At 54.9% G+C, this 26,454-nt stretch overlaps 1 protein-coding gene across 1 annotated transcript in view; it reads right to left on the bottom strand.

The window, feature by feature from the left end:
* Positions 1-26,454, bottom strand: part of CACNA2D2 (calcium channel, voltage-dependent, alpha 2/delta subunit 2) — a 140,882-nt gene that overhangs the window by 32,361 nt on the left and 82,067 nt on the right. Inside the window, exon 4 of the mRNA XM_008576767.1 lies at positions 125-184. Within this exon, the coding sequence (XP_008574989.1) occupies positions 125-184 (60 nt within the window). The remainder of the gene's footprint in view (positions 1-124; positions 185-26,454) is intronic.

Raw genomic sequence — 26,454 nt, 5'->3', positions numbered from 1 at the left:
ACCCCTCAGTGTCCCTCCAGTGTGTTTGGGTAGCCCCCCTCCCTCTCCCCTCTCCTGTATTCACATCCACCCTTGCTGGGGGTGGGCATGCCCTAGGTGCTGGGGAGGGTGCTGCAGTTCTTACCTTGATGTTGTCCTGCCAGCGGTGGGCTTTCTGGAAGTTCTCCGCAGCATCGGCCAATCTCTGAGGGACAGAGCACAGGGAGGTCAGAGGCTGAGAAAGGCTGCCTGCCCCAAGCCAACCCCAAAGCCTTCTCCATTCCCAGCACCCCCTGGGGTCAGGCCGACTCAGGAACTCCCTTTTCCTCATCCCACCAGGCATCTCCATGGGAATCCCTGTATTCTGGCTCAGCAGTGTCTCTTGCCCAGAGGATGGCAGGGGGACCCCAGAACTGGGCCAAGCCCCAGTGCCACTCTGTACCCCCTACAAACAAGTGTCACCCCAGAGCCAAGAGGAAGCCCCTCCCCAGCCAGGTGTGAACCATCAGAAATTACAAAGTGCCTCGCCAATGCTCTGACTCTACCCCCCATCCTGCCCAGGGCCTGGCAGAGGTGCCCACAGCCCACCTCCACCTACCTAGGCCCACTGTCCCTCTCCCAGGCCTCCTGGGCCCCTTCCCACAAGCCTCCCAAGCTCTCTGTCTACATGAGCCTGGTCTGTCCTCTGGGGCTGGTTCCAGTGGCCTCCTCCGGGGAAGCCCTTGTGCCTATGAGCAGAGAATGCTCCTTTTAGAGCATAGCTGTGAGACTGTCCATCCCACGCCTGTACCCAGGCATGCTCTGAGCCAACTATGCTGATTTGTGGAGATAGGGCAGACCCAGCCCTGCTTCTCACCGTCACAGTCCAGAGGGGAAACTGACACATAACTGGCAGAACACCCAGGGCAGGAGCAGCTGAGGTGCGGGAAGCTGCGTGCTGTGGGAACTCGGGATGTCAGGGAAGGCTTGCTGGAGGAGGTGCCAGGACCCGGCCACCCTCTGGGCCTGAACTTGGGCATCCAGAGGTTCATAGTTGGCACTTCCCATGTCCCTCCAGGAAGTCTTGGGGTTCCCAAGGATAAAACTGAGTCTGGCCCTTTGGGGCCTCCTGCAGAGCTGAGCGCAGTAACATCCAATTAATAATTATAATGACAACTATCACCACGAGCTGGCCACCTACTGCATGCCCAACCCTCCCCAAGACAGTGACACGAGCACCTGTTACCATTTACAATGTGCCTGACATGGGGCTGTTATGTTCCCTCCTCAAATGAGGATACCCAGGCACAGAGATGGCAAGCAGCCTGCCCCAAATCACACAGTGCGTCTGGGTTAGGCTGGGGCCCTGGTCTCAGCCCTCATCACAGCATTTGCCCTGCTCAGCCCATGGCCAAAGTCCAAAGGCCCCCCTCTGTGGGGCCCACCACACCCAGTAAGGAGGGTGCTCTGGATCCTCACCCTGTCCCATCCCATCCACCTGGGAGTAGAGCAGTAGGGTCCTGCCCCCAGGCCTACAGCCCTACTCAGAAGGCCCTGGCCCCATGGTATTCAGGACACCTCACCCCCATCTTCCAGTCCAGGCCTGATGTGGCACATAGGCCCTAAGGGGAGGTTCTAATAAAGCCTAAACAGAGAGAAGGGGGTAAGGTGAGACCTCCATGTGGAGCTGTGACATGCACTCTCCTGGGGAGGGTGTCACCCCTGGCAATTAGAGGGGCTGAGGAGAGCTGTCCCCACTACCACTGGGCTTGCCTACCCATCCTTAGGCCAACAGCTCTGAATGGTGGGAAGGCTATGAGACTGGGGGCCCAGGGGCGGGGTGAGAAAGTGCCTCTTGGAGTCAAACCCTTTCATCCTCCCAATGCTGAGCCCCTCCTAGCTTCCACCTTCTCCCTTGTGGGCTCGGTCCTCCACCCACCCTTTATCGCAGAGCCTGCTTAGGTGGGACCCACACCCTCCTCTGCCTCCCAACCCAGCCCCTCGCACTCCAGGGGTTTCAGGGACTATAGGCCTCTGCTCCATGAAGCTTCCCATGTCTTGCTTCCAATCCTGGCCCCTCCTGAGCTCCTGAACACTTCTCTGGGACAACCATCAGACCCACCCGCTCATACCACCCGCTCTTGGAACAGGCCCATCTACCTTGGGACCTCTCCCTCCTACATTCCACCCTTGGTATCATTCAAACTACCTCCTGTTTATCCCCCATCTCAAGCTCTGTCCTGCCCCAAGAACCTGCATCCTCTCCTGTCCTCCTTCATATATTCTCCACACAACACCTAGAGCCTTATCTCAAAACATAGATCTGATCACAGTCCCCTGCCCCGAACCGAACCGTTCAGTAGCTCCCTATTGCTCTGCATATAAAAGACAAAGCTTTCTTGAGGCCTTGTAGGGGCCACCTGTGCTTGATTCCTGTCCTTCCTTTTCTATCCTCTAGGCGTAAGCCACAAATATCCCCCAACTCCAACCTTCCAGGGTGGGGGAGGTCCCCAAGTCATAAGCCTGCAGTGTCCTTCCACAGAGGACATTATCGTGTGACACCTAGGGTTAACAACACTTGTCATGCATGTTAACTGCACCGGGCGCCAAGGTCAGCACTTGGCCTGGAGGATCTGTAAAGCCTAGCGAGGCAGCCCCTAAGGACTGGTCAGTCACTGTTCCCCCTTTCCTTACCCTGTCACCCAGTACCTTTCTGGGGACCTGGGATCTTCCTCAGAGTGGGGCTGGAGCCCGTGTGGAGCTCCGCTGAGGCCACTGCTCTTCACAGTGGTTGAGGTTGGGGCAGAGTGTGGAAACCACATTGGGTCTCCTGCTGTAGAAAAGCCACCAGTTTGATGGGGTTGCAGACACCAAATTGACACTAGTGGAAGTCTCCAAACTGGGCCATGACCGTGAAGAACTGTCCTCTCCCACCACTACCTCCACCCCTGGCCAGGGGGTGCCAGCTCCTTTGCCCTCTCAGGGCTCAGCTCTGACCCTGGGATTCACAGGCCCAAGAACACACGGGCTGCAGGCCCCTCCGGCCCCCTAGGCAAGCAGATGAGGTGAGGGAGATACAGAGAGTGAGGGCCCAGCCCCCAGCCTCCTTGAGCCCATGCAGTCCCATGGGCTTGAGGGCCCAGGTCAGCCCGCTGACTCGTGAATAACGGAGTCGCAATAGCCACAGCAAAAGGATTACTTTTAATCCTCAGTAACGATCAAGCCATTATTATTTTTTCAGTGTTACAGATCAATCAGCCCATCCCCGGGCGCTGGACGTGTGGGAACTGCTAAGCAGACAGGCCTGGTGGTGCGTAAGGAAGGGCTGAGGCGGCCCAACGGAGTGGAGCGGGCAGGCTGCGGCTGCATGTGCTCCTACCAGGCCGGACGGTGAGGGCTGGGACAACCCCTGTTCGTGAGGGGCCCTGAGCAGGGATCTCAGCCTGGACCCCAGAGCCTTGACCTGGGTTCAAAGCCCAGCTTCCTTGAGCAATGGCTTCACCCCTCTCGGGCAGGCTGCGGCTGCATGTGCTCCTACCAGGCCGGACGGTGAGGGCTGGGACAACCCCTCTGTTCATGAGGGGCCCTGAGCAGGGATCTCAGCCTGGACCCCAGAGCCTTGACCTGGGTTCAAAGCCCAGCTTCCTTGAGCAATGGCTTCACCCCTCCGGCCCTCAATGTCTTGCTTAAAAACTGGAGATAGTAATTGTACCCACTCAGAAGGTGGGTAGGTTCTTGGCAGGCCCCTTCCTGTAACCCCCAGCAGCTGCCCATAGGCAGCTAGTCCCTGGAGGTTTCTCTTGCTGGCTCTTGCCCACCTCTGAGCCTTCCTCTGTTATCTATTCTCTCTGCCTGGTCAGCTGCTCTATCAGACTGTATCACCTCCTCTGGAAGCTTTCTTTTGCCCTGTCCAGCCCTGGGCTTCTCCTCCCCTCTGCTAGGCAGGACATGTCCTGAGACAGGGATCTCCAAGCTTAGCTCCACCTGCCGGGTCCAGAGCCTTGGGCTCCTGTCCCCATAGAGTCCACAACAGTCAGGCCTGCTCAGGGATGAATGGGAGATCATACCCACCCTGCCCCAAAGTTTATCCTCCCAGCACTTCCCTCCCACCTCTCTGGGTCCTAGCTTGGGGACGAGCAGCATGGAGAAGGAAACTGAGGTCCAGAGATGAGGGGCGAACCTACCACGACGCCTAACGGGGCAAGACAGAGCTGGGGTCACAGCTTGGTCCTGTCTCCAGGTCGCCTGCCTGCCTGGGGGAGATGTGCTCCATTCTTAGCCCTGACCCTCAGTGCCTGTCCCCTGGGAGTGGCTCCCTGCTCAGGCTCTGGGCTCTGCTCTTGGAGCCACCTGCAGTCTGGTTCTCCTGCTGCCAGGCCCTGCATATGCTGCTACCTCCCTGTTCCCTCCTGCCAGACTCTTCTAGCCAGACTCACTCCCTCACCCTCCAGGTTTTCTCCTTCTAGCTACTCCCTGACACCTGCCAAGCCACCCCATCCCCACCGCAGTGCCCACGGAACCCTCTGCTGTGTCTGCTTTCACCCTTGAACTCTGAGTGTGGTGGGGGCAGTGTCTGGTGGCCGTTTACAGTAACCTGACCATGGGCACACAGTAGATGCACAATGAATACCTGCTAAATCAAGGTAAGGGCGTCTATGGACCTGTGTAGAAGCCTGGGCTTGAGTCTGGCTCTGCCTGCCAGCTGTGTGACCCTAGGTGTGTGTTTTTACCTCTCTGAGCCTCTTTTCCTCACCATCCTGGGGGTGTGCGCTGCCTATGAGGATGCTGCTGCTATGAAGTCACTGATGGTGCCTCACTGGGCCTGCGAATGTCCCCATCATGACCATGGCATTGGAGGGAACCGCAGTGGGATTGTGGAGCCGGGCTGCTCACAGCCAAGTCCATCACGATAACAGCGGGCATTTCAGAGGCAATTAGAGAGTTTCACTTAACAATCAATTTCCCTCAGCTCTGGAAACCATTCTTACAGGAAAAGGCAAGAAAGAGGAGGACTGGTAGTGCATGGGGCTGGGGACAATACTCACCTGGGGAGCAGCCACCTCCACAGATACCTTCAAATTTCACTAAGTTAAACATCTTTCAATTTTGGTGGAGCCGAGACAGACAATGACTTGAGATAAGGGGCCCGGGGCCATGGTAGGCGCCCCTCAGAGGCTGACACTGGGAGGGCAAGGCCCCCTGCGTGCTGGGAGGGGAGGGGCTTGGGCACTGGGGGCTGCAGCCCTCAGGCGTTCCCATCCTCTCAGAGAGCCCGCTCCTCCCCCCAGGCTGGGTGCTCCCCACTTCTTGGCTTCCTCTCCTTACTCTCTCACCTGGGGCCCCTCCCCCAGTGCTGGCAGCCTGAAAGGGCCTGAGGGGCAAGTGCCCATCAAACAGGACTTGTTCTGTACAGCCCAGAGGGAAAGACTGAGTTTTTGAGTTTTAATTGGTTCTAGCTACTCCTGCTTCCTAGAGGATAAGAAAGGTTTAGAATAAAAGGCCCTGAACCCAAGGGGTGCGGGATGTTGAGATCTGGGGCACTGGGGCTGAGCTGGGCAGAAGCTGTGACGGACGGGGAGCTCTGAGATGGAGGCTGGGGGCAGCGAGCCCAGAGCAAAGTCCCAGCACCAAGGAGATGTCCTGAGAACACTGCTGGAGGGTTGCAAAGAAGGTAACAATGACAGGAGAACACCAGACACTGCCCCACACCTACCCTAGGCAAGGGCATCACCAACTGGTGCGGTTACTCCAACACCAAGCGAAAGGCTGCGCTGCCCTCTGCCCACTCCCCCAAGCCAGATGCCTGAGAAGTTTTTGTCCCTTCCTCTTACAGCTGAGGGGACTGAGGTTCAGAGCATTATAGCCACTGCTCCAGGCTCCTGGTGAGGAAGTGTAGAGGGGGCTCAAACCCAGGTCTACCTGACGCCAAAGCCCAGCAGTGGAGGACAGTGAACGTCCCAGGGAGGAAGCCAGGTCTGGCCAGGTGGGGCCTGGCTGGTTGGGCTCAGCAGCCTCCCCTCCCCCTACTGGTTCCTTTGCTCTTCCCTAGGTGAGGGGATCAGTAACTGGTCTTCCCAATGCTGGCCCAAGCCCATTCCCCAACCTTGGTGTTGCTGGGTCCAGACCTGGGAGGGGGTGAGCGCCAGGGTGCCCAATAACCTTGCCCAGCCCAGCACAGCTGCCATGGCTACCCTTCTTCCCTCCCCGCCTGTGAGCCCTGTAGTAGCTCTGTACTGTGCGCTGATAGATACTAAATACAGATTTCCAATTTCCAGAGCTGTTATGGTCTAATGAGTAAATAATATACATATTTAAAACTGTCTAAAAACATATCTGCATAATTAAAATATCTGCATGATAATGAAGCAAGATGCAGCTCAGCAAGGAGGGAGCTGGAGTCCCAGGGCTGACAATAGGGGCAGAGTGCAGGTGGCTTTGGGGGGTCTTGGTCTCTCCTTCCTGCTGCCTTGGCATTGAGTGGGCATTTGTCCATCCTCCCACCATCTGCTCCAATCAGGTACATCCACACTGAGTGATCAGCAGAATCCCAACTCAGCCCTATCCTCGCACAACTTGTGGTCTGGGGGAGGTGTATGTGTGGTTGTACAGGGCCTACTATGTGAGCGATGGCACCTCAAGGACTCTTTGCCGCCATCTGATGCTCAGAGCACAGACTCACTACCACCTTCTGAGGGATCCCTTTTGCTGGGTTCTGAGGGATGAAGAGGTACACTGGATGGGCAGAGTGGGCTGCCCAGGATTCAAGACTTACTCGTGGTGGGTGATGGAGACACTCCGGTGGCTGCGCTGTCTCATTGGGTGTGCTGCTGACACCAGCCCTTCCCCTTCCCTCACCCCTTGCTGCACCCACGCTGGTCACACTTGGCTCCTGTCCCATAACATATCTTAAGGTTAACACCCACTCTTTCTGTATTAACTCTGCTTCCAGCTTAAAGAAATCTACCACAAGAACAATGAAAAACAAACCCTCAAACCCCAGACCAAAATTCCAGCAACTGATCACCGCAAGGAAAATAGACACTCCTGGCACAGAGGGAGCCACAGGGGAGGCTGTCACGTGAGGCCCTCACCGCAGTTGGCAGCGACAGGCTCTCTGACCTTTTCCCTCACTGGCCACACACGTCCTCCACGAGCTGATAGAAAAAATTAGTAAAATGGACTTTTTTTTTCCCTAAAAAGGTCAGGATACATGTAGCAGGGAAAAACTCATTCACGTTGTGGTTTCCCTCTGCAGAGGGGCAGCTGCCTCTCTACCCCTGGGCCTGGGCTTGCTCGCTCCCTGTGGGCACCACGGGCTTGGTTATTGATTCCTGTGCCCCCTTGGTCCTACCTGGAAGGGGCAGTCTGTGTTTTAATTTCCCAGGAAGAATATGAAGAAGTGAGGGGTGGCCTGTGATGGAGATGGGGAGGGTAAGACCGTGACCAACCAGGGTTGGGGAACCTGGTATCCCAGAGGCTTGAATTTCAAACCAGGCAGCATTTCCCAGAACATCCTGGCTCCCAAGGATGGTTGCTACATTATATTTTGCCAAGAGAGGACACCTAAAAAATCCCACTCTCTCCTGTTACCAGTATGTTACCAAAAAGCAGACTTTTTTTTTTTTTTTTTTTAAAGATGACCGGTAAGGGGATCTTAACCCTTGGCTTGGTGTTGTCAGCACCACGCTCACCCAGTGAGCGAACCGGCCATCCCTGTATAGGATCCGAACCCGTGGCCTTGTGTTATCAGCATCGCACTCTCCCGAGTGAGCCACGGGCCGGCCCTCAAAAAGTAGACTTTTTAACATCAAGAGAAGGAAGGCTATGAGCTCTGAGACACTCCTTAGGTGCTGCAAAGGAGGTGAATAAAGTGGCACTCACAGGTGATAACAAATTCCAGTGGCTTCACTGCTTTAGCTTTATTTATTTTTTATTTTTTGGATTTTTTAAATTAGTATATTCATTGTTACAAATCATACTTATTCTTTATGCCCCTTATCCAATCTCTCCCCTTCCCTAACCCCCTCCCCCCTCTAATAACCATAGACTTGTTCTCTCCATCTGATAGATTAACTGTTCCTCTGTTGGTTTGTTGCCTAGATGATCTGTTCAGTACTGAGACAGGTGTGATCACGTCCTGCCCTATTATCATAAATCAGATGCTTCTTCTATTACTCTGGAGTGTGCTTTGTGGAGAAAGAGGACCTCTTTTTTTTTTTGGTTTTTGTTGGTGCCTCTCCTTGTGTCAGTGCAGTTGAGAGTCTGGCGTGCCATCTGCATGGTGGCTATGACTGCTGCTATAGAGACTAGCCACTTTTGTGGCAGCCATGGCGATTGTGGTGGCAATGGTGGGCTATGTGCGTGAAAATGGTGTTTTTGGTGTGCTCTCTACCTGGTTGCGACTGGGTTCAGCTTCCCCCAGATCCATGCCTCAAGGCCACGCGGGGGCCCCCACTGCTTTAGCTTTAAACTGGAACCACGATCAATACAAAAAGAGTGAGTCAGGTGTGTCATGGGACAGGAGCCAAATGTGTCCAGCGAGAACAGAGTGAGGGGCAAGGAAAGAGGCTTCTGTGGCTGGGCAGAACATTTGCAGGGGCCAGCTTGAATTTACTAACTAGTTTTCAGGAACTGCAGGTGAAGCGACAGGGAACCTGTCACTTCCCCTTCCACAGCAGGTGAAGCCCGCCCTCTGGAGATTTCAACTCTGGTAGGAGGCTGCTTCAGGAGGGGGTGAGTGTGGGCCTGCACAGCCACATGCTTGGGGGCTATAGGTCTCTACCCTGCCCAGTCACTGCTGCTGCTCTTGGGCCCCTTGTTGAGCACTTGTAATAGGTGCCCCAATGGGAAATAAACCAATAAATCCAGCAAACAGCTTTAGGTCCATGTTTGGGCTGTGGCTCCAGAGTCTAGCTGTACGGAGGCACCTGTTCCCAAAGCACTTCTAGCTGAGGGCTGTGCCATGTGGACTCTGAGGCTGCTGGCGCTCGTTCCAAGGTACTGACCTGCCCAGCCTAATCCCTCGGGGGCTCAAATGAATGAGAACTGAGCAACCCAGCTGGCACCCCTCCTCGGACCCCAGCATGAACCCCACACATCTCTGCAGGTAAATCAGTCCCTGGCTTGCCAGGTGGAATTTCTCATAATTTTGCCAGTTTTTATCAGTTTTCCTCCCTCTGAATCATGACACAATTCATCAACGTTTCTCTCATCATTAAAAAAGATCACATAAGGCTGGCTAGATAGCTCAGTTGGTTAGAGTGTGGTGCTGATAACCACAAGGTCAAGGGTTCAGATCCCCTGACTGGCCAGATGCCAAAACCAAAACAAAACAACAAAAAAGAGCACGGAGATAGCATCAGGCGTTGGCCACTCTCTGATTAGGGGAGCAGGATGACGTGTCATTATCTGAGTGCACCATGGAGCACATCGCTGCCTCCTGTCCCCTCACCAGGCCAGATCTTAGAGACAGACACGTGTGGACAAAGGTGTGCATGTTTGTGTGTGACAATTCCCCCCCACCCCCGCCACAGAGGCTAGGAGGCCTGAGTTCTGAGGCTTGGCAACTGAGCCAGCACCTAACTTTGGGAGTGTTGCCCTCACCTTTCTGGATCTCGATTTCTCTCCTGTATGATGGGGACCAGAACCCACTCAGCCTTCCCAAGGCTGTGGGGACGTGGACGGAGAGAGAGCAGGGCATGGACAGAGCAGGATATGGACTCACGTTGGACACTGGAGACATAGCCCCAGGACCTGGGTTGTTCTTTCCTTTGCCCCACCCCAGGAGCCTCCTGACTGGTCCCCCAACCTCGAATTCTCTCTTGGGCCTTCTGACATTGGCTTGACCTTGTCAAGCTTGTGCCAATGGGCTGCGCCTCTCCTCAGCACCACCTTTGCTGGGAGCTGTTGTCCACTGGCCCCCAGTATCCCAGCCTGGCCTCCAGTCTGGTTCTGCCTCAGACAGGTATCCAGGGCCTGTTTGAGTGTCCTACTCATCCAACCCCATCCAAGCTGGGCCATCACTTCCCCAAGGTCACCTCTTGGAGACCTCTCCTTTCCAAAGCCCCTACTCCTGTGACCCCTTCTCACCTTCTGGACTAGGCTTCTCCAGGACCCCCAACCCCATATCAGACCCCCACCCAAGTTGTATGGCATGGGATCATCTGCCCAGGTCCCCCTACCTCATGCTTCCTTCACAAGCCTCTGCACCCCCGTCTTAGCTCCTGTGGCCTGCCCATGCTTCCTTGATGCCCTGACCGTGCCTCTCTTCCTATTGTCATCCTTTACAGGGCCCTGCCAACCTCACCACTTGTACACTGCACTGATTGAACTCTGCCTTTCTGCCATGCTCAGGTTCGTAGTCTTGTTTGTGCCATTCCCTAAAGCCTGGACTGCCCTTTCTCTTCCGCTCCCCTGGCCTGCTCCTCTTCATCCTTTAGGAATCAGTGCTCATCCTCCTCCAGGAAGCCTGGTGCCCTGCCGGGCTCTGTTCCAGAGTCCCTTGTGGGACTTCCATCACTATGAGTGTGTATGTGTCTGACTCCCTCCTAGATGTGGTTGCTTGAGGGCAGGCACTTGATTCATGGGTCTGTGTGGCTCCAGTGCCAGGCACAGAAGTGCTAAGTGGCCTCAGGCTCCCATCATGGCCAATGGGCAGGGGACAGATCAGGAGGTGCCCTCAGGGACATGCCAGCTTACCAGCCTTGGGTTTCCTTGGAATGCACATGGAAGAGACCAGGCCAGAAGTGGTGCTGATGACAGAGAACAGGGATCCAAGATGGTACAGGGGTGAAGGTGTGGGTGGGATGAGGCTGAGTCTAAGTACAGGCCTCCCTAGGTGCCTCATATAGAGGGGCCCAAGGGGCTGCCTTTGGGGTCTGAACTGCTGATGTCTGCTTGGCAACCCCACTCTGGATGTTGTGAAAATGTCACCCACTAGCTCCACCCAGCTGCTGCCAAGTCAGCATTGAAATGATCAGGAAGCAAAATCCACTGGGGCTTTGCTGGAATGAGAAGCTTGGGGTGGTGGACATGAGTGCCTCATCTGCTCACATGAGCCAGGAGTTGAATCCCTGGGGAGTTTGGCACTCCCTGCCCACTCCCCAGACTAGTGCATTCTTGACATACCCCAACATCCTCCTCCAAGAAGCCTTCTCAGATGGCTCTATGCCCTACCATGGCTCAGGGATAGGACATGGGAGGGTGGCAGTTTCCACGGTTGATGTGACCCTCCCTCCTTCCTGTCAACAAATGTCTACAGAGCACCTGCTGTGTGCCTGGCCTGTGCTAGGCATGAGCAGGCCAGTGAGCAGTACAGATATAACTCCGCTCTCCTGTGGTATGCCATTAGCAAGTTCTTTAAGTCCCACTTAACTTCTTCCCACTCCAATTCAGTTCCACTGTCCTGAGCAAAGAACTTGGTAGAGGCCTCTGCAGTAAGAGCTACCTGGGGTGACAACTTCACTGGCAGAATTTAGGGTGTGAGGAAGCCCCTGTGCTGTGGAATGTGTTCCCACCTGAAAGCTGAGCCTGAGCCCCCCACTATAACTAGAACAGCAGATCCCAAGCCCTTGCCTGGCCTCCACGCTCCCTTCCCACGATGTTATTTTTATACTTTTTCCTAAAACATAGCTTGAGCAGGCCCTTCTCGACTCTATTAACATTAGGATCTAATCAGTAATCAGGCAGCTCATAATTTTCTGATTAGCTCTGATTAGGCCCAACCTCAGGAGAAGGAGTGGGACAGTGAAGAGGGAGGCAGGGCTGGAGGGGCACCAGGATGTGCCTGAGGGTGCACTTGTCGGGCTAGGGGTGAGGAGCAGAGGGGAAGAGCCCCTGGCCCCATTGTTGCCTGTCCTGGGAAGGGGCGCTGAGTGGAGTCATGGGTTACACTGTGTCAGAGGGGTTGCCGGGGTCAGAGAGCAAGGGCAGCAGGGGAGGGGCCCTAGCCCACTTTGGCAACAGGAACTCCAGGGTAGGTTAACTTTCAGCACCATGGACAGAGGTGTGTGTGGGGGGGGCGAAGAGCAGAGTGGCTGGGTTTGGGCACTGACCAGGGTCCCACCCTGCCTAGGCCCCCTAGATTGCACTCCAGGAATAATCCCAGATATAGCCTTGAGTAATAGTGACAGCGACAGAGAGGGTGGGCCTGCTAAGAGGACTGCAACATGTGACCTTGGACATGGAGAACTGGCCCCAGCCACTTCTGCTGAGCACACCACAAGCAGAGCCTGCCTTGATGACATTACCTTTAATGTGGAGACCATGAGGTCAGGGACCCACTGGCCCCACTGCACAATGTAGGAGCTGAGGCCTGGAGAGACTGCCCAGGCCACAGTGCCAGTTAGGTACAGAACCTGGATCTGTACTGAGGCCAGGGCCAGATCTCCTTCCTGCCCAAGGTCCTGATTGTCACCTTTGCATCACATACTCAGATGGAACCATGGTGCTGACCAAACCAGATGATCTAGGCCTGCCACTCATGGGCCCTGACCCCTGGCCTGTCCCTGTCCCTGGCTGACCATTGAGCCCCCCACCCTAATCCACTGCCCTTCCCCACAGGCCCAGACTCCATGGAACCACATCCTGGAGCCCTGGTCAGATCACGGTCAGAGTGGCCCTGCCCCTGCCCCTGGTCTGGGATTACAGGTCTCTACCCCTTGTCAGATGCAACCATCAGGTGACCTCTGATGAAATGCACGAGCTCGATGGAGGAGATGTGCACAGCTAATGCCATGCAAATTGGCACGGAGGCAATCAGCCTGACTCTAAAAGCTGCCCCACCGGCCGCAGGCTGGCTCATTGTCTTTTCTGTCAATTTGCATCTCATTACCCAGAAGGCTGTGCTCACTGGAGGTTAAAAGAAAAAGAGAACCAAGTAAGCCCCATGCATCCTGCCTCTAGCTAGGGCACAGCCCACTAGTGGGGCTGGGCTGCCTGGTGGACTGCCCCAAGAGGTACACTTTACAGGGATCCCTGCCAGCCCTATCACCCCAGTCACCACTGACATTACCCCTGCCACCACCAGAATGTTACTCCCACCATCATCATCATCACCATCCTATCATTACTGTTATTCACCCCTTAACCACTGCCAACATCCCCATGTTCACTGCCAACATTACTCCATTACCACCACCTCTGTTACCCCATCATTACTGCCAGCATTACCCTCATCACCGTCACCACCACCACCATTACCTCCATCATCATTGTTAATGTTACTCCCATCACCATCCACCACCATTGACAGCTCCACTACCAACATCACCTCCATCACCATCTTTACTGCCACTGTCACCTTCATGACTGCCACCACTATAACTATCACCCCACTGTGCCACCTCTGCTAGCTCCTCATGTCTCCCAGTGACCACCACCACTTTACTGCCCTCACTGCTACCTGCGCCATCACATCTGCATCCCTGAGAAAAGTCTAGTAAACAGACAGAGACCACTCACTCTTCACCTTTCTCTGCCCATTGCCCTCCAGCATCATCAGAAGGTTAGGGAACCTGTAAATAAATGACTCAGTGACCAGAGACCTCATAACCAACCCAAATCTGGCCTGGATGCTGGTGCTTGAACCTAGGTGCCTCAGAAAGGAAGCCTTTAAGGCCAGAGGGTGGGGTGGGGTGCTTGTCCATCTGGAGAGAGTGGAGCTTAGTTTACTTCCCTGGTTCTAGCAGGACCTGGGGCTGGGCTGAAAGAGATCGGAGGCCGCAGTGCCCCATGGGGGCAGAGCCAGGAGCTGTGTGTGTGGTATGGACAACTGATGCTGCTTTTTGAATCTTGATTACCTCATCTCTAAAATGGGGCTTCTAACAGTCCTGATCTCATAAGACTGTCTGAGGAGGAAGGTAGACAGCGAGAGAATGGTGAGATGGGCTGCTCAAAGGGCACGTAAATCCTGTGGGAGAAGACTGTGGTCAGACTAAGCAGGGAGGGCACTGGGAAGAGGGGGCAACAGACAAAACATAAAGGGCAAGGCCAGACGAAGGGGAGAGGGAAAGCAATTCTAAGTGGGAGACTTGGGAGGGGAAGTGGGAATGAACAGGCTTCTCTGTGGGGAGGACAGTTGAAGCCAAGGCAGCTGGTACAGGCCTTTACTCCTCCTGAGCCTCCCCTGACCCAAGGAAATATGACCCAGGTGTTTGTGTCCACCAGCATGGACAAGCCTCTTCTGCAGGACGTTGTTTCATTATTCGCACCTTGCTTCACATGCTTGCTGTCTTGAAGCCCCATGAGGCCCAATCATTATTCCCATTCCATTGACCAGGACACCAAGGCTCAGAGAGGGTGAATCACTTGCCAAAGACCACACAGTGATAAAATGGCAGAGCTCAAACTGGAATCCAACTTGTCCACGACAAGGCTGGGCTCTGACCACTCCTTGCCTCTCTGGACAGGAAGACTGAGAGAAGAGGCTGGACCAAGATGAAGTCAGGGCTCCCCACAGAGGCCACACAAGACAGTGGGAACTGGAGCCAGATCTTTCCACCCAGGCTGTCCCTCTGCTGAGTGTGGATGCCCAAGACCCCATCCTGTTGCTGCCCACAAGCTTTGGTGGCAGCAGCATAGGCAAGACCCAGGACATAAAGCTGGGCACCAGCTTGCCCGGGGGCAATTCTGTGGCCCAGGCAGAGGTGACGGGCAGACAAAGGCCTGGAGGTGGAGGGCAGTGTGGGCGCAGCCTGGTTGCCAGGTGGAAACGCCCAGGGTAAAAGCCGCTCTGAATACTGGCTGCATCCTGCTGCTGCAATCAGCCTCGACACTTGGTTATTATGAGGAGTAAAGGCGGCCGGCGGGACAGCTGGAGCCGTGGTGACAACATTTAAGGCGTTTGTCAGAGCTGTGGGACATGGACTGCCAGGCGCTAATGGCTTCTGCTTGCTGCTGCCAAGTGAGAGGAGGGCGGGCAGGTGGAGGCGGCCTTGCTCCTGCCTGGGCCCCATGCCCATCCCAAGCTGCGTGGCCGCTCCACGACAGGTAGGACCCACCTGGGTCTTACAGATGCCTAGCAACGGCCACAGAGACATGCACCAGCTGGAGAAGGTGGGGTGGCAGCCGTGCAGCACGTGACTGCCTATTTGGGCCATCACTGCCACTTCACTTCCGTTCAGGCTGCGGTCGCTGTACACTGGGATGAGGGTCTAGGAGTAGCTCTCTACCATGCCATCTCCCAGTAAAGGGACCCCTGAATCCCAGCTGGCTCAGCCCCTGATCTCAGCCCTTTAAGTTGGACTCTGTGTGGGAGAGACCCTTCCAGTGATGAACCCACACTGGACTCAGATCCGCCCTGACCAAGTGACTTCAGTTTTCCTGGCCTCAGCTTTCCTCCCTGTAAAATGTGAAAATGGTACCATCCACCCAAGGAGCCACTTGCTCTGCCCCAGCACTGCTCATTAATATTAATCCCTATAGCAGCCCCTACAAAGCAGGTCTCATTCCTACTCCATTTTGCAGATGAGGAAACTGAGACTCAAAGATGGTCACACAGTTTGTTGGCTGTCACAGCTCTCTGAGGGCAGGGTGGGGGGTTGACCCTGAGGCCTTGTCACCAAGTCTTCTTCCCCTACTCACTGATTAGCCTGCAAGACACCCGGAGCCCCCGTGAGGAGGAAGTGGGCTGGCTGTGGATCAGAGAGCATGAAATGAGGAAACACCATGTGGCTGGTGGTGGGATCCAGGGAGGAGACCTGGGTAGGCCTGAGCTCAGCCTCAGATTTGCTGTGTGACCTCAGGGCACTTGTCTTCCTGAGTGGTCTCACCTCAGAATTCTTGCCACTTTCCCAGGCACAGACTGAGGCCAGAGGAGGTAGGAGGGGTCCCTGAAGAAGGCAGGAAGTTATGTGCCTTGCCTAAGGTTACCCAGTGAGCTCTGGCCAGCCTCCAGCGCTGTGGTCAGCCTCTAGCACTGCTGCCAGGGCACTAAGGCTGGGGCTAGGGGCACTGCAGTGGGTTTGTTCATCAATGTTGAGCCCAGTGACCCTTTGGGGGCAGTTGTGCTTAGCTCTGCTTAGACTGGAGACTGTTGCCTGAAAGAAGGGCCTGGAGGAGCAGAAGCTCAGGAGCAGACCAGAGTCCTGGGTTGGCTGGGCAGGCCACAAGGTCATCTTTGCACACCTATCAAGAGCTTACTGAAGTTCTGCCATGACACATCTTCTCCCCATTTCACAGGTGGAAAAACCAAGGCTCAGCAGCAGGTGGGACTCCCCTAGGGCAGGAGATGAGGCTAAGCATAGAACATGCTCACCACCCTTGGGCCTGCGTCTCTTTCCTGAACCTGAAGGACTGGATGCTCTCTAGGGCAGAGAAGGTCTTTGTCCCCAAGTGTCAGCCCAGCCTCAGGCTACACAAGGTATTCAAAGCCTGAGGGCCACCTAATTCCCAGCCCACTGCTCTGCCTTGCACAGGCCTGCTGGTCCATCCCTAAGTTTGGTCCCTCCCCGGCACTCCTAGGCCCTATGTTGTTCCCTGCCCTCAAGGCCACCTTGCTGCAGGACTCCTCCACAGGAAATGGGGGTAAGTGGGACCCCCATGACTGGGGCCTCTTGGGTCTCCACTGACAGAGATGTGCCAAGCAGAGGGATGTCAAGGTCTGCAGCTTTAGTTGAGGGGGTAGGGAGGAGGCCTCCTCCATCTGACTTCATGGTCAACAGTTTTGCAACCCTGGGGGTGGAGGGCTTGGAGTTAGAGAAGGAGGATATACATGTGTGCATGCAAATGCATGTGCACGTGTGCAGGCATACAGAAACACATGCATGTGAACACACATGTGAGCATGGGTTCACACACACGCATGCACACGCATGCATGCCAGCATGTGCTCAGATGCACGAGCACATGATGGCTGGGTCCTCACCTTTGACTCACCAACCACCTTTAGTCCCAAACTCCCCTCCTAAGGCACAGATGGTGGGGCAGGGCTGCCTCCTGCCAGGGCTGAGTGTGGAGCAGCTCACCGGGCCACGGCTCCCAGACCTATAGGCCTCACTGCCTGCGCACTCATGCTTGAACAAATGTATCTTCCTGACCTGCCTGGTTCCCACCCAAGGGTCCCCTCCTCAAATGTGCGCTCAATTTGTCCATTGTTTACCACCCTCCCGGCCCTCACCCCAGCCTCTGATCATTTTGTTTTGTGTTTTCTTATCCCAACTAACATCACAGTGTGGAATAAATGAAAAGGTGATCCCCAGGGCCCTCCTTTCTTCTTTCAAATGTGGCCTGTGCTGGGTTCCAGAGACCAGGATGAGTCAGACCCGGCCCCACCCTCCTGGAGTTCACAGTGGAGGGAAGCGTGTCCATTTGTCTCCATGCTCACCTCTCCCACCCCCACCCCCATCCCCACCTTAGACACAGTACAGCCAATAAAGGTGAGACACATACTTGGACCAAGGAGGTCTTGTGCCCTGGCCCCCACAACTGTCCACCAGGTGCCTTCGTGAGCCCAATTATCACTTATGGGTACCTACTGTCCACATGTGACTGTCACAACCATGGGAGGGTGAGCAAGGCTGGTGCTACTTGTCCATTTCTCAGAACAAGGAGGCTCAGAACAATGCAGACAATGTTCCAAGTCCACAAAGCTGGCAGGAGGAGGAGCTAGGACCCAAACTTAAGTCTGTTCAGCTGCTGAGTCCAGGCCTGTAGCACTGCGGCCTGTGATGGCTGCACCTCTGTGACCAGCAATCCCAGCACTGCCAGCAGCCCCTGGCAAAGAACAGATGGAGCTCTGAGGCCAGAGGAGGAGTAACCTGCCCAGAGTCACGCTAGAGCCCAGATGCCAGCTCCCAGACCCAGCTTCCTAGTAAAGGTAGGTTGGGCTGAGGGGCACTATCCTGAAAGTCCCCTCAAACACATCCCATGGCAAGCCAGACTGGGCTTCCATGGGGTGTTGACCTCAATGTCTCATTTCCTCTCATTAGAACACAAAACACTGGGTCTCCTTTTTTCCTTTGGCCTTCCAGAGGCTCACAGTCAACTTTAGGCTCAACTAGACCAAGTGCCTGGTCCTCAGGCTGCTTACTTTGGCCCTGTCATCATTCATATTCTATGTTTTATTGGATGTGCTTTTGTGAAGAGCTATTCAACACTTTGCCAAATGAGCTGGGGAATAAATCAAATTAAACTATCTCCACCTACTCCACCATCCTCAACAGCTGAGCACGGTGGGTGCTCTGTGAGGCTGGATTGACTGTGGAGCCCTGCTCCAAGCCACCACCCAACAATGGGCAGGCTGGCATCTGGCAGGCGCAGCCGTCTCCTTGGAAAACGAGACGCTTCTTACTGAGATAACGAATCACTCCATTTAGATCCAAATTAACCTCCCCAATTACCCCATTTTCTACCACATTTCACCAGATCGAAATCCCCTTCCATCCGCACAGTCACGTGCCCTGCCACTCCTTGCTCCTGGGTCACGTGCATGCCAAAGCCAGGCCAGCTCCACAGCCCAGACAGGCCAGGCACCCTCCCTCAATGGTCATGTTTTCCTTCTCTTTCTTTTTTTGTGGGGGTGAGTTTGGGGGTTGGGGGAGTGGGAAGCTTGTTGCAGCTGCCACTCTGAGGAGTGGGAATTTTTATTTTATTTTTTTAGCTCATTCTTTGAAATAAGGATGCAATATGGGATCAATTTTTGATGACAGTGAAGTAAAAGGGGAAAATAGTAGCAATTTTCTCTTCTGAACATGCCCTATTTAATGGAAGGATGTCACGGTGGAGTTTTATCCAGAGGAAAGAGGGTCTGGTTCCCAGGGACACTCGGTCAATCAGAGATGCCTAGCACAATCTCAGTCTAGGGGTGGCTGGGCACTCCCTTCCCAGTTTCCCAGCACACACTATTAGGGTGGCTACCAGGGCCCAGAACTTGGGGTCGGGAGAGGCCGAGCTTTCATCTCCCCTCGCTGGGCACCAGGGTGGACCCCTCCTGTGTTGTGCTCTGCTGGTCTAAGCCTGTATCAGGATTCTAGAGCTGGGACCCCAGGGAATCTGGTGTTAATTAGGGTTATAAAATCCTGCCTAGCTGCTGCTGCTGCCTTTGTGTTAAACCTAGGAAGCTGAGCTTCCTAGGAAGTTGGCCGGAGCTGGTGGAGGATGAAAGGGGGAGGGGACAGAACTGAATCCTGAATTGGCAGGACTAGGGGCAGTCCTGTCTCAAGGCTCAGGAAGGAGAGATGGGAGTGAGGAAGGGGGTCAGGGGGAGTGTTTCTCAGAGGACACTGCAGGAGGAACTGCCAAATCCTTCATGCCCCGCTTCAAAGGCAATTAACTAGAGGCAGACCTGGGCTGTGTGGAGTCAGGAGGCCTCCGGACCCAGCCCTGCTGAATCTTGAAGCCCCCGCTGGGTAGGTGGGGGTGCTTCCCTGCTCTAAGTTGCCCCAACTGATATTAAATTCCCCGGGCTGAATGGACCACAGGCCAGGGTTCTGGCTGCCAGGGCCACATCTCCACCATGAAATCCACTCCTCTAGTCAAATTAACCATGGAGCCCCTTGAAACCAGAGGCACTCCCACAGTGGCTAAGCAGCACTCTGGCCAACCTTGACCTATCCCTCCTGAGGTCCAGTCCCCTCTGGCTATTTGTCTTCCAAGGCCTCCTTCACCTTGCAGCACAGGGACTGGAGATAGAAATGAGTTAGAACCAGTCCTCAAAGGACCATGTAGCACAGCTACAGACATCTCATTCACATATACATACAGTCACGCCAGGGGGTTCGTGACCCACAAACACTGCACATGCTGATGCCAAACCCTTACAGGCCTACACAGAGCTTATGGTTGCAAAGACACCCAGCCACACACCCACATAAGCATGGCCTCAGCCCAGGTACAGTCCTTACAGTCAAGGACTTTGGCTTCACACAGGGAGAAAAACACTGGGCTCCCTGAAGTCTTTTCCTACCAACCATCCATGGATTCTCTAAACACACAAATAACTCAAATCCCCAAAAGTGACCTTCTGGAGTCCTGATCATGAGGTCAAAGCAGAGCTGGCAAGAATAGGCCCATTGCCTCCTCTGGGTTTCTCCACGAAACAGAAGCCAAGGGGCAGGGCAGCCCCCACTCCAAAATTTCTGCAGTTTCTGGGAGGGGTGGTGGGCTGGGCCTCTCATCCCAGTGCCTGCCTGTCAACAGATGCTGCTGAAAGCCACGCCCATCACCTCCCTCCCTTCCTCGGCTGCCGGGCCTCTGAAATAATTAGCAATTCTGCTCGACAAAACGCTGGCCCGATGGGATAATAAACTCCAACATCTGTCAGAAGAGCGAGCTCCTATGGAATTGCCAAGAGAAACATTTTTCTCCTCATTCAATTCACATTTAAATCGAAAATAACCCCTCCAAGTCTGTGCAAGGCTAGTGGCGGGGGGCTCTGTGAGCCCACAAGCTGTTCCTGGGCCTGCAAAGAGGCTCGGACGAGAGGCGATCACTCACTCAAATTAACAAATCATTTTATTTAGAAATGAAGAGAATTTGTAAGTGATGGATGGCTTCAGAGTTGCTGAGGAGAAGGGAAGGCCAGCCATTGGCCCTGCTGTCACATAGGATGGGCAGCCCCCCATCCCCCCAGCAGAAAGGCCTCCTGGAGAACACTTGTCATGAGAGCCTGCACTCCCCACCTTCACCACCTTCTGTGTGAGAGGCAGGCTAGGAATCATGTTGCCATTCTGTGGTGGGACACTGAGAGCCAATGAGATGCCCAAGGTCTCCAGTTGCTCCTGCTGGCCTGAGAAGGACACAGCCTCCACTGTGAGGGAGCCCAGCCAGAGCTGGCTCTGACCAAGAAGCAGTCTCCTGGGCCTGCAATTCCACCTCTGGGCTCCAGGAGGTGCTGTGCAGAGAGGCCAGAGCCCTGTGTGAGGGTTGGGTTTGGCTATGGACAAGCCTTGCCAATACAATTACACTCCTGAAATAGGAGTCTTGGAGGCTTGAGTTCCAGGCCTAGGGCTGCAGAGTCACCACCTGTACAATGAAGGATATAGACTTGGACTGCCAAAGGCCCTCCCAAACTATGAGGACCTCTGAAGACTGGGTACCAAATACTGATAAATGAAAAAAAAAAATTGTGATAGCAAGCCCTAGTCCTGACCAGAATCCCCCTTGGGGTTCCCACTGTGTCCATCATACCCCTCCCTCAGGACTCCTGTAGTGCCTGTATGTCCCCATCAGGTCCCCTCTTCCAGGCTCCCATAGTGCCTCCTGTGTGCCCCTCATCAAGGATTTCACTGCTCTGTCCTGCAATTTCCCAACAGGCTGTGCACTCTCTGAGGCGGGAACAACATTGTTTTTTTCCATCCCAGAGGTCCAGTGCCATTACTTGGTACCTATCTGGTGAATAAATGAATGAAGGGATGAATGTTAGGACCCTGGCTGCACAGTCACTCAAATGCTTTAGACAGGGACTGGATAAATGTCTGCTGGTTATGATATACTCTCCCACCTCCGTGTTTTTGCACATACCATTCCCTCTTCCTGGAATGCTGTTCTCCTCCCTCCTCTGCCTGACCAGCAATTATTTCTGACTTTTTACTGCCCAGTTGAGTTGTCCTCTGCTCTGGGCCTCTTCCTGCTTAGCTCATCCTGCTCTGCACCTGTCACAGTCATGGTTGCTCCAGGGCAAGCACCAAGCTGCTTTACTGGCCAGTCTGGACCAGGTTTTCTTGAGGTCATATTGGGGCCTGATTCCTCCATACCCTCCTTGGGCCAGGGCTTGGCCTGTGGGGGGCTTAGGGCGTGGCCCACATCTGAGAGCTTCCCAGTTGTGAATGTCAGGAGCTGCTGAAACAAACCCAGAAATGCGGCACAAGAGGAAAGATTACCAGGAAGGTGGGGGAGGATGAGATAGAGCCAGGAGTGTTGGGGCTGGCAATAGAGACCTGGCTGAGACCTTTATTTCTCCTATAGGTCACCTTTGTTTATGAGGCCCTGGGACATGTTTCTCCTCCCCAAACCGTTATGGCCATGAACTTGAGGGGCTCCATTGTAGGGAGACCCTTGATATGCTTGCTGATTTGGAGTCCTCTACGGTGGGCTCCAAGGTGCCCCTGCTGAGTGGGAAGTAGACAGGAATGGGGGTGCTCTGAAAACCCCAGTGCTCTGTGCTGGGCCCTGTGGGCTCTGCAGAGAAGAGTGGAGGAAACCACCACACAAGTGGTGTGGCCACATTGAACCTAGATGGGAACTTTGGAGATTTGGGTCCCAGCTGGAGCTGTGCAGCCATGGTGTGGTTTTGGGCAAGTCCCTTTTCCTTTCTGAGCCTCAATTTCCCAGTCTGTAAAATAGAGACCTTCATCCTGGACCTACCCAGGTGCAATGGCTCTTGGCAGGGGCAGGGTTTGGCAGTAGGGAGGAGAGACCTCAGAGATCCTCAGGAAGCTGTGTCCCTGGTGGGGAGATGGGGCTCAAACCCTGAGCCAGGAGGAAGGTCTGTTTTCTCCTCCTCACACCATCATCCCTGCCTGGGCCCCAGGTTTGCATTTGTGAACGTGGGGAGGGTGCTGACAGCCTCTCCTTGCCTCCCTGCTGTGTTTGTCCTCTGGCACTCCCCCACCCCCTGACAGCTCATTGCAAATCCTCACATTACTTGTCCTCTGCTTCCCGTCTGTACCACAAGGTCCCTGAGGGCAGGACCAGGTCTGCCTCTGTCACTGTAGAGTCCCTAGCAACCAGCTCAGGGCCTGGCACAAGTAGACATGCAGTGTGTACTCGGGGAGCGAATGGGTGAGTGGAACCTGGCAGCATGCGTTTCAAGGAGATGCCCTGAGGTAGAAGGAAGAGCCCCCATCCCTGCCTGTATCAGGTTTGGAAATTAACAGCCCTATGTAGAAGCCAGCCAGGAGGAGATGCAGTGCTATGAGAGGCAGGATCATAATTTTGTCCTATCAGCAGGAAGAGGCTGCAGCCTCCTACCCCGTGGGGGATGCACATGCTCCTCCCCTGTGATCACGCCCATCCTGCCATCTCCAGAGCCACACAGCACCTGCAGAGGAGGTGGGCATGGCCTGGGGCTCTGCACAGGGCACTGGTTGGAGGTAGAAGCAGCGCAGGGTCAAGAAGATAAAAAGGGCAGTGAGAACCTTGAATACCAGAGCCTTTGGGGGCTTGGAAGGGGGCCTGGCCTCTGGAGGTGGGAGACTTGCAACCTGTTGGGGGGCATCTTAGGGTGGGACACAGGATGTCCCTGGATGAGTGTGCGAGTTTATGTGGGGCTTCCTGGTCTGTGCCTAGAAGCACTGAGATGGAGGTGCTCAGTCTGTAGAGGAGTTGGGGAGGTGAGAAGAACATGTGGAAGTGGCAACTCAGTCCCTGTCTCCTGGGCCTGAGAGAACTTATGGGAGAGGGACTCTAAGCCTAAGTTCTCTAGAGGTGCAGCCAAGGAAATAGGCTTAGGCTTTAGCAAGATGGATCATGGTCTGACACAGGAAGAACTTCCAGACATTTAGTGGGCTCTGACTCTGAAATGCTGACTTGAGGACATGGTGGCATCTACCTCCAGAGTCAGGGATAGGCTAAAGGGTCATTGTCTGGGGGAGAGAGATGGGCCAACCCTGCTCCAGCCCCATAATTAGAGATGCTGTTCTTGTTCCCTGATGTCAAGGACCCGTGTCTCGGTATCCCTAGGGCTCTGATCTTGTGAGCCAGGACTTAACCTTGTGCCCCTGAGCTGAGTTGGGAACTCTACATGTAAAGCACTGGTGACCTAGTTGGTGACTTTAAGGTCCATGACACCAGCCCTGGGCTGCATCTTGCCTGATAAGTAACCCTGTGGGCACTTCCCTAACCTGTGATCAGTTGCCTCAGGAGTGACCCTGAGGCCACCAGAATTAACAGCACCCTCATGGGAAAGTGAGGCCCCTTCCAATAGGAGAAATCCCAACCTGTTTAATGGGCATGTGCTGTGGCCTCGAGTGATTGTGCAGGACATGGTAAGAGCACATGCCAGGCCCGCAGGAGCTGGTCCCATTCCCTTCATCTGGCAGCGACACTCAAGGTTGGAGTCCCGGTGGGGAAGCCACACAGGGTGGCACAGGGTAGAGGGCGGCCGGCAGCCTCCCTAGGGCCAGACCCTGGCTCCCAGGTCCCCCATGGAGACCCAGGGAGGCCTGACCTCCATTCCTTCCCCCATCTCTCCATCTAAGAGAAAAATCACAGGGAAGCAAACCTTGCGAGGAGAAAGGAAAATGTTTTTAATTAAAAGTTTAAGAGAATTCACATCCCAAGGGAGTCGCAGCAAGAGAAGGCGGGCAGCCGGTGGGGGGAGTGGGGAGAGAGTGGGAAAGTAGGCCATGCCAGCAAGGGCTCTGAGCCCAGTCCTTCCAGCTGCTGGACCGGGGTCCACAACTGCATCAGGCTCTGAGCCACACAGGGCCCTCTGTGCAGAGGTGGACTCAGCAGCCTTGGCTGCTCCATCCGGGGAATGGGTGGGCAGCTCAGCAGCGAAGGCTGGGCTAAAACAGCTTAAACTGCTATGCTGCTCCCTCTGCCTGGCCCTGCCTCTCATGAAAGAAGGACAAGGTTAGTGCTTCCTGGCTGGAGCTGTCAGTCTTGGTCAGAGCCAAGGCCTGGGCCACATGTGACTGACTGGGGGGCTTGACATGCACCCTGTCCACAGTTCACTGCCCCTAGCAGCCCCTGCATGACAGCTGGAAAAGACCCTGTTTAGGGTGGAAGGTCATGGGGACTTGGGGTGGTCCACCTGCTGTGGGATGTTGTCTGACAGGCTAGGGTGGGCAGACGCACCCTGTCCACAGTTCACTGCCCCTAGCAGCCCCTGCATGACAGCTGGAAAAGACCCTGTATAGGGTGGAAGGTCATGGGGACTTGGGGTGGTCCACCTGCTGTGGGATGTTGTCTGACAGGCTAGGGTGGGCAGACAGGTCGTAATGAGGATCGCTGAGGTTCCTATTAGCCAAGTATTTGCTGCATGCTCAGTAACAGGCTCATCTCATCCATGCACAGCCACGTATGCTGAGTAGAGGCCATCCTGGTGTCCTGCCCCCTTGCTCCTGACTACTCACCCAAGCCTGCATGCCACACACATGCTTGCCACATGCCAGGCTATGGGTGGACAATGCCATTCAGTATCTCATTAGTTAAACCCAGCTTGGGCCTGAGCAGTCCTGGATGTGAGCAGGTTGCGTGAGTGCTTCTGTGGCAGGGCTCAGTCAGGCCTGTGCCATCCCTTTCTCCTGGCGCTGGGAGGGTTCTGACACCCTCAGTCCTGGCTCACTGACCTCCATCTACTCACCAGGCTCTGGAGCCGGGACAGTGTCAGGGTGTGTGTTTCAGTGTACGTGGGGCCCCGTGTGCAGGGCCAGGGCCAGAGCAGACCTGTGAGGTAGCCCCACACCCAGAAGTCTTCCTCCACCCCATCCCCTCCTACCCTTTCCTGGGAAAAGAAAAAAGCAAGGGGAAAATATGACAGATGCAATATTTTGCAAAATGAGCTAATTACATGGTAGTCACACAGGCAGATGAGATTAGTAGAAGAATATTTGATAAAAAGAGGCCCAGGTATACCCATGGGTAGTGGGAAAGGTCACTGTCATCATCAGGACATTGTGGAGCCTGGGCCAGGGGGAGTGGGGGCTGTGATCCTCCTCACTCAGGGCACAGTCATGCAGCTGGGCTATCATTGCTGTCCCTAGGCTAAGCACAGATGTGTCCATTTTCTCTCTCTCTCTTTTTTTTTTTCCTTTTTGTCTTTTTTACTGGCCGGTAACGGGATCGCAACCCTCGGTGTCGCGCCCGTACCGGGGACCGGCAATGGGATCGCAACCCTCAGTGTTGTGCCCATGCCGCGCTCAGCCAGTGAGCGGGAACCAGTCACCACATGGGATCCGAACCCTCGGCGGGAGTGGGCGCACTCTCCAGTGCGCCACCGGGCCGGCCCATCCATTTTCTCTCTTTAAATGCTCATTACATATCTATTGGCCCTGGGGACAGAGCCCCCCCAATTTGCCTACCTGACTGGGTATGGGGATACATCAGCCCAGGGCACTCCTACCACCCCATGATGCCCTGCCCCCCGAACTCTTGGGCCCTTGGCACTACAGGTACACAGGAAGATGACCTGGGACCCTAAAGCCCATCAGTCTAGAAACGAGTCTCCAGCAGGGCCCTGAGGCCCCCAGTGCCTGGAGCCAAGCATCCAAGATGCAAGCTAAGAAAAGCTTCAAGCCCCTCAGAACTCCAGGCAGGAAGTGTACCTGGTGTGAAACTTGCACCAGGACATTGGGATGTGAGTCCAGGTGCAAGGACACGCTCTGTCATCACCTGTGACTGTGAGCTCCCCACTGCTGCACCCCACAAGCTCACTGGCTTGTCTCTTGGAGAGGGGCCAGAAAATATCTGAGGAAGGAGGCAGGAGGCAGGCAAGAAGCACTGCCTATTTGCTGACAATTCTCCTTGGCTCTTGGGGGTTCAGCCTTTTCACCCTGCAGCAGGCTCTTGCCCAAGATCCCCTGCTCTGTCAAGTGCCACCTTGCCCCACCGTCT

This window comes from Galeopterus variegatus, unplaced genomic scaffold, assembly GCF_000696425.1.
Source record: "Galeopterus variegatus unplaced genomic scaffold, G_variegatus-3.0.2 Scaffold1394, whole genome shotgun sequence".
Classification (NCBI taxonomy): domain Eukaryota; kingdom Metazoa; phylum Chordata; class Mammalia; order Dermoptera; family Cynocephalidae; genus Galeopterus; species Galeopterus variegatus.
Note: the sequence above shows the minus strand (reverse complement) of the source record. Positions and strands in the feature narration are given on the sequence as shown.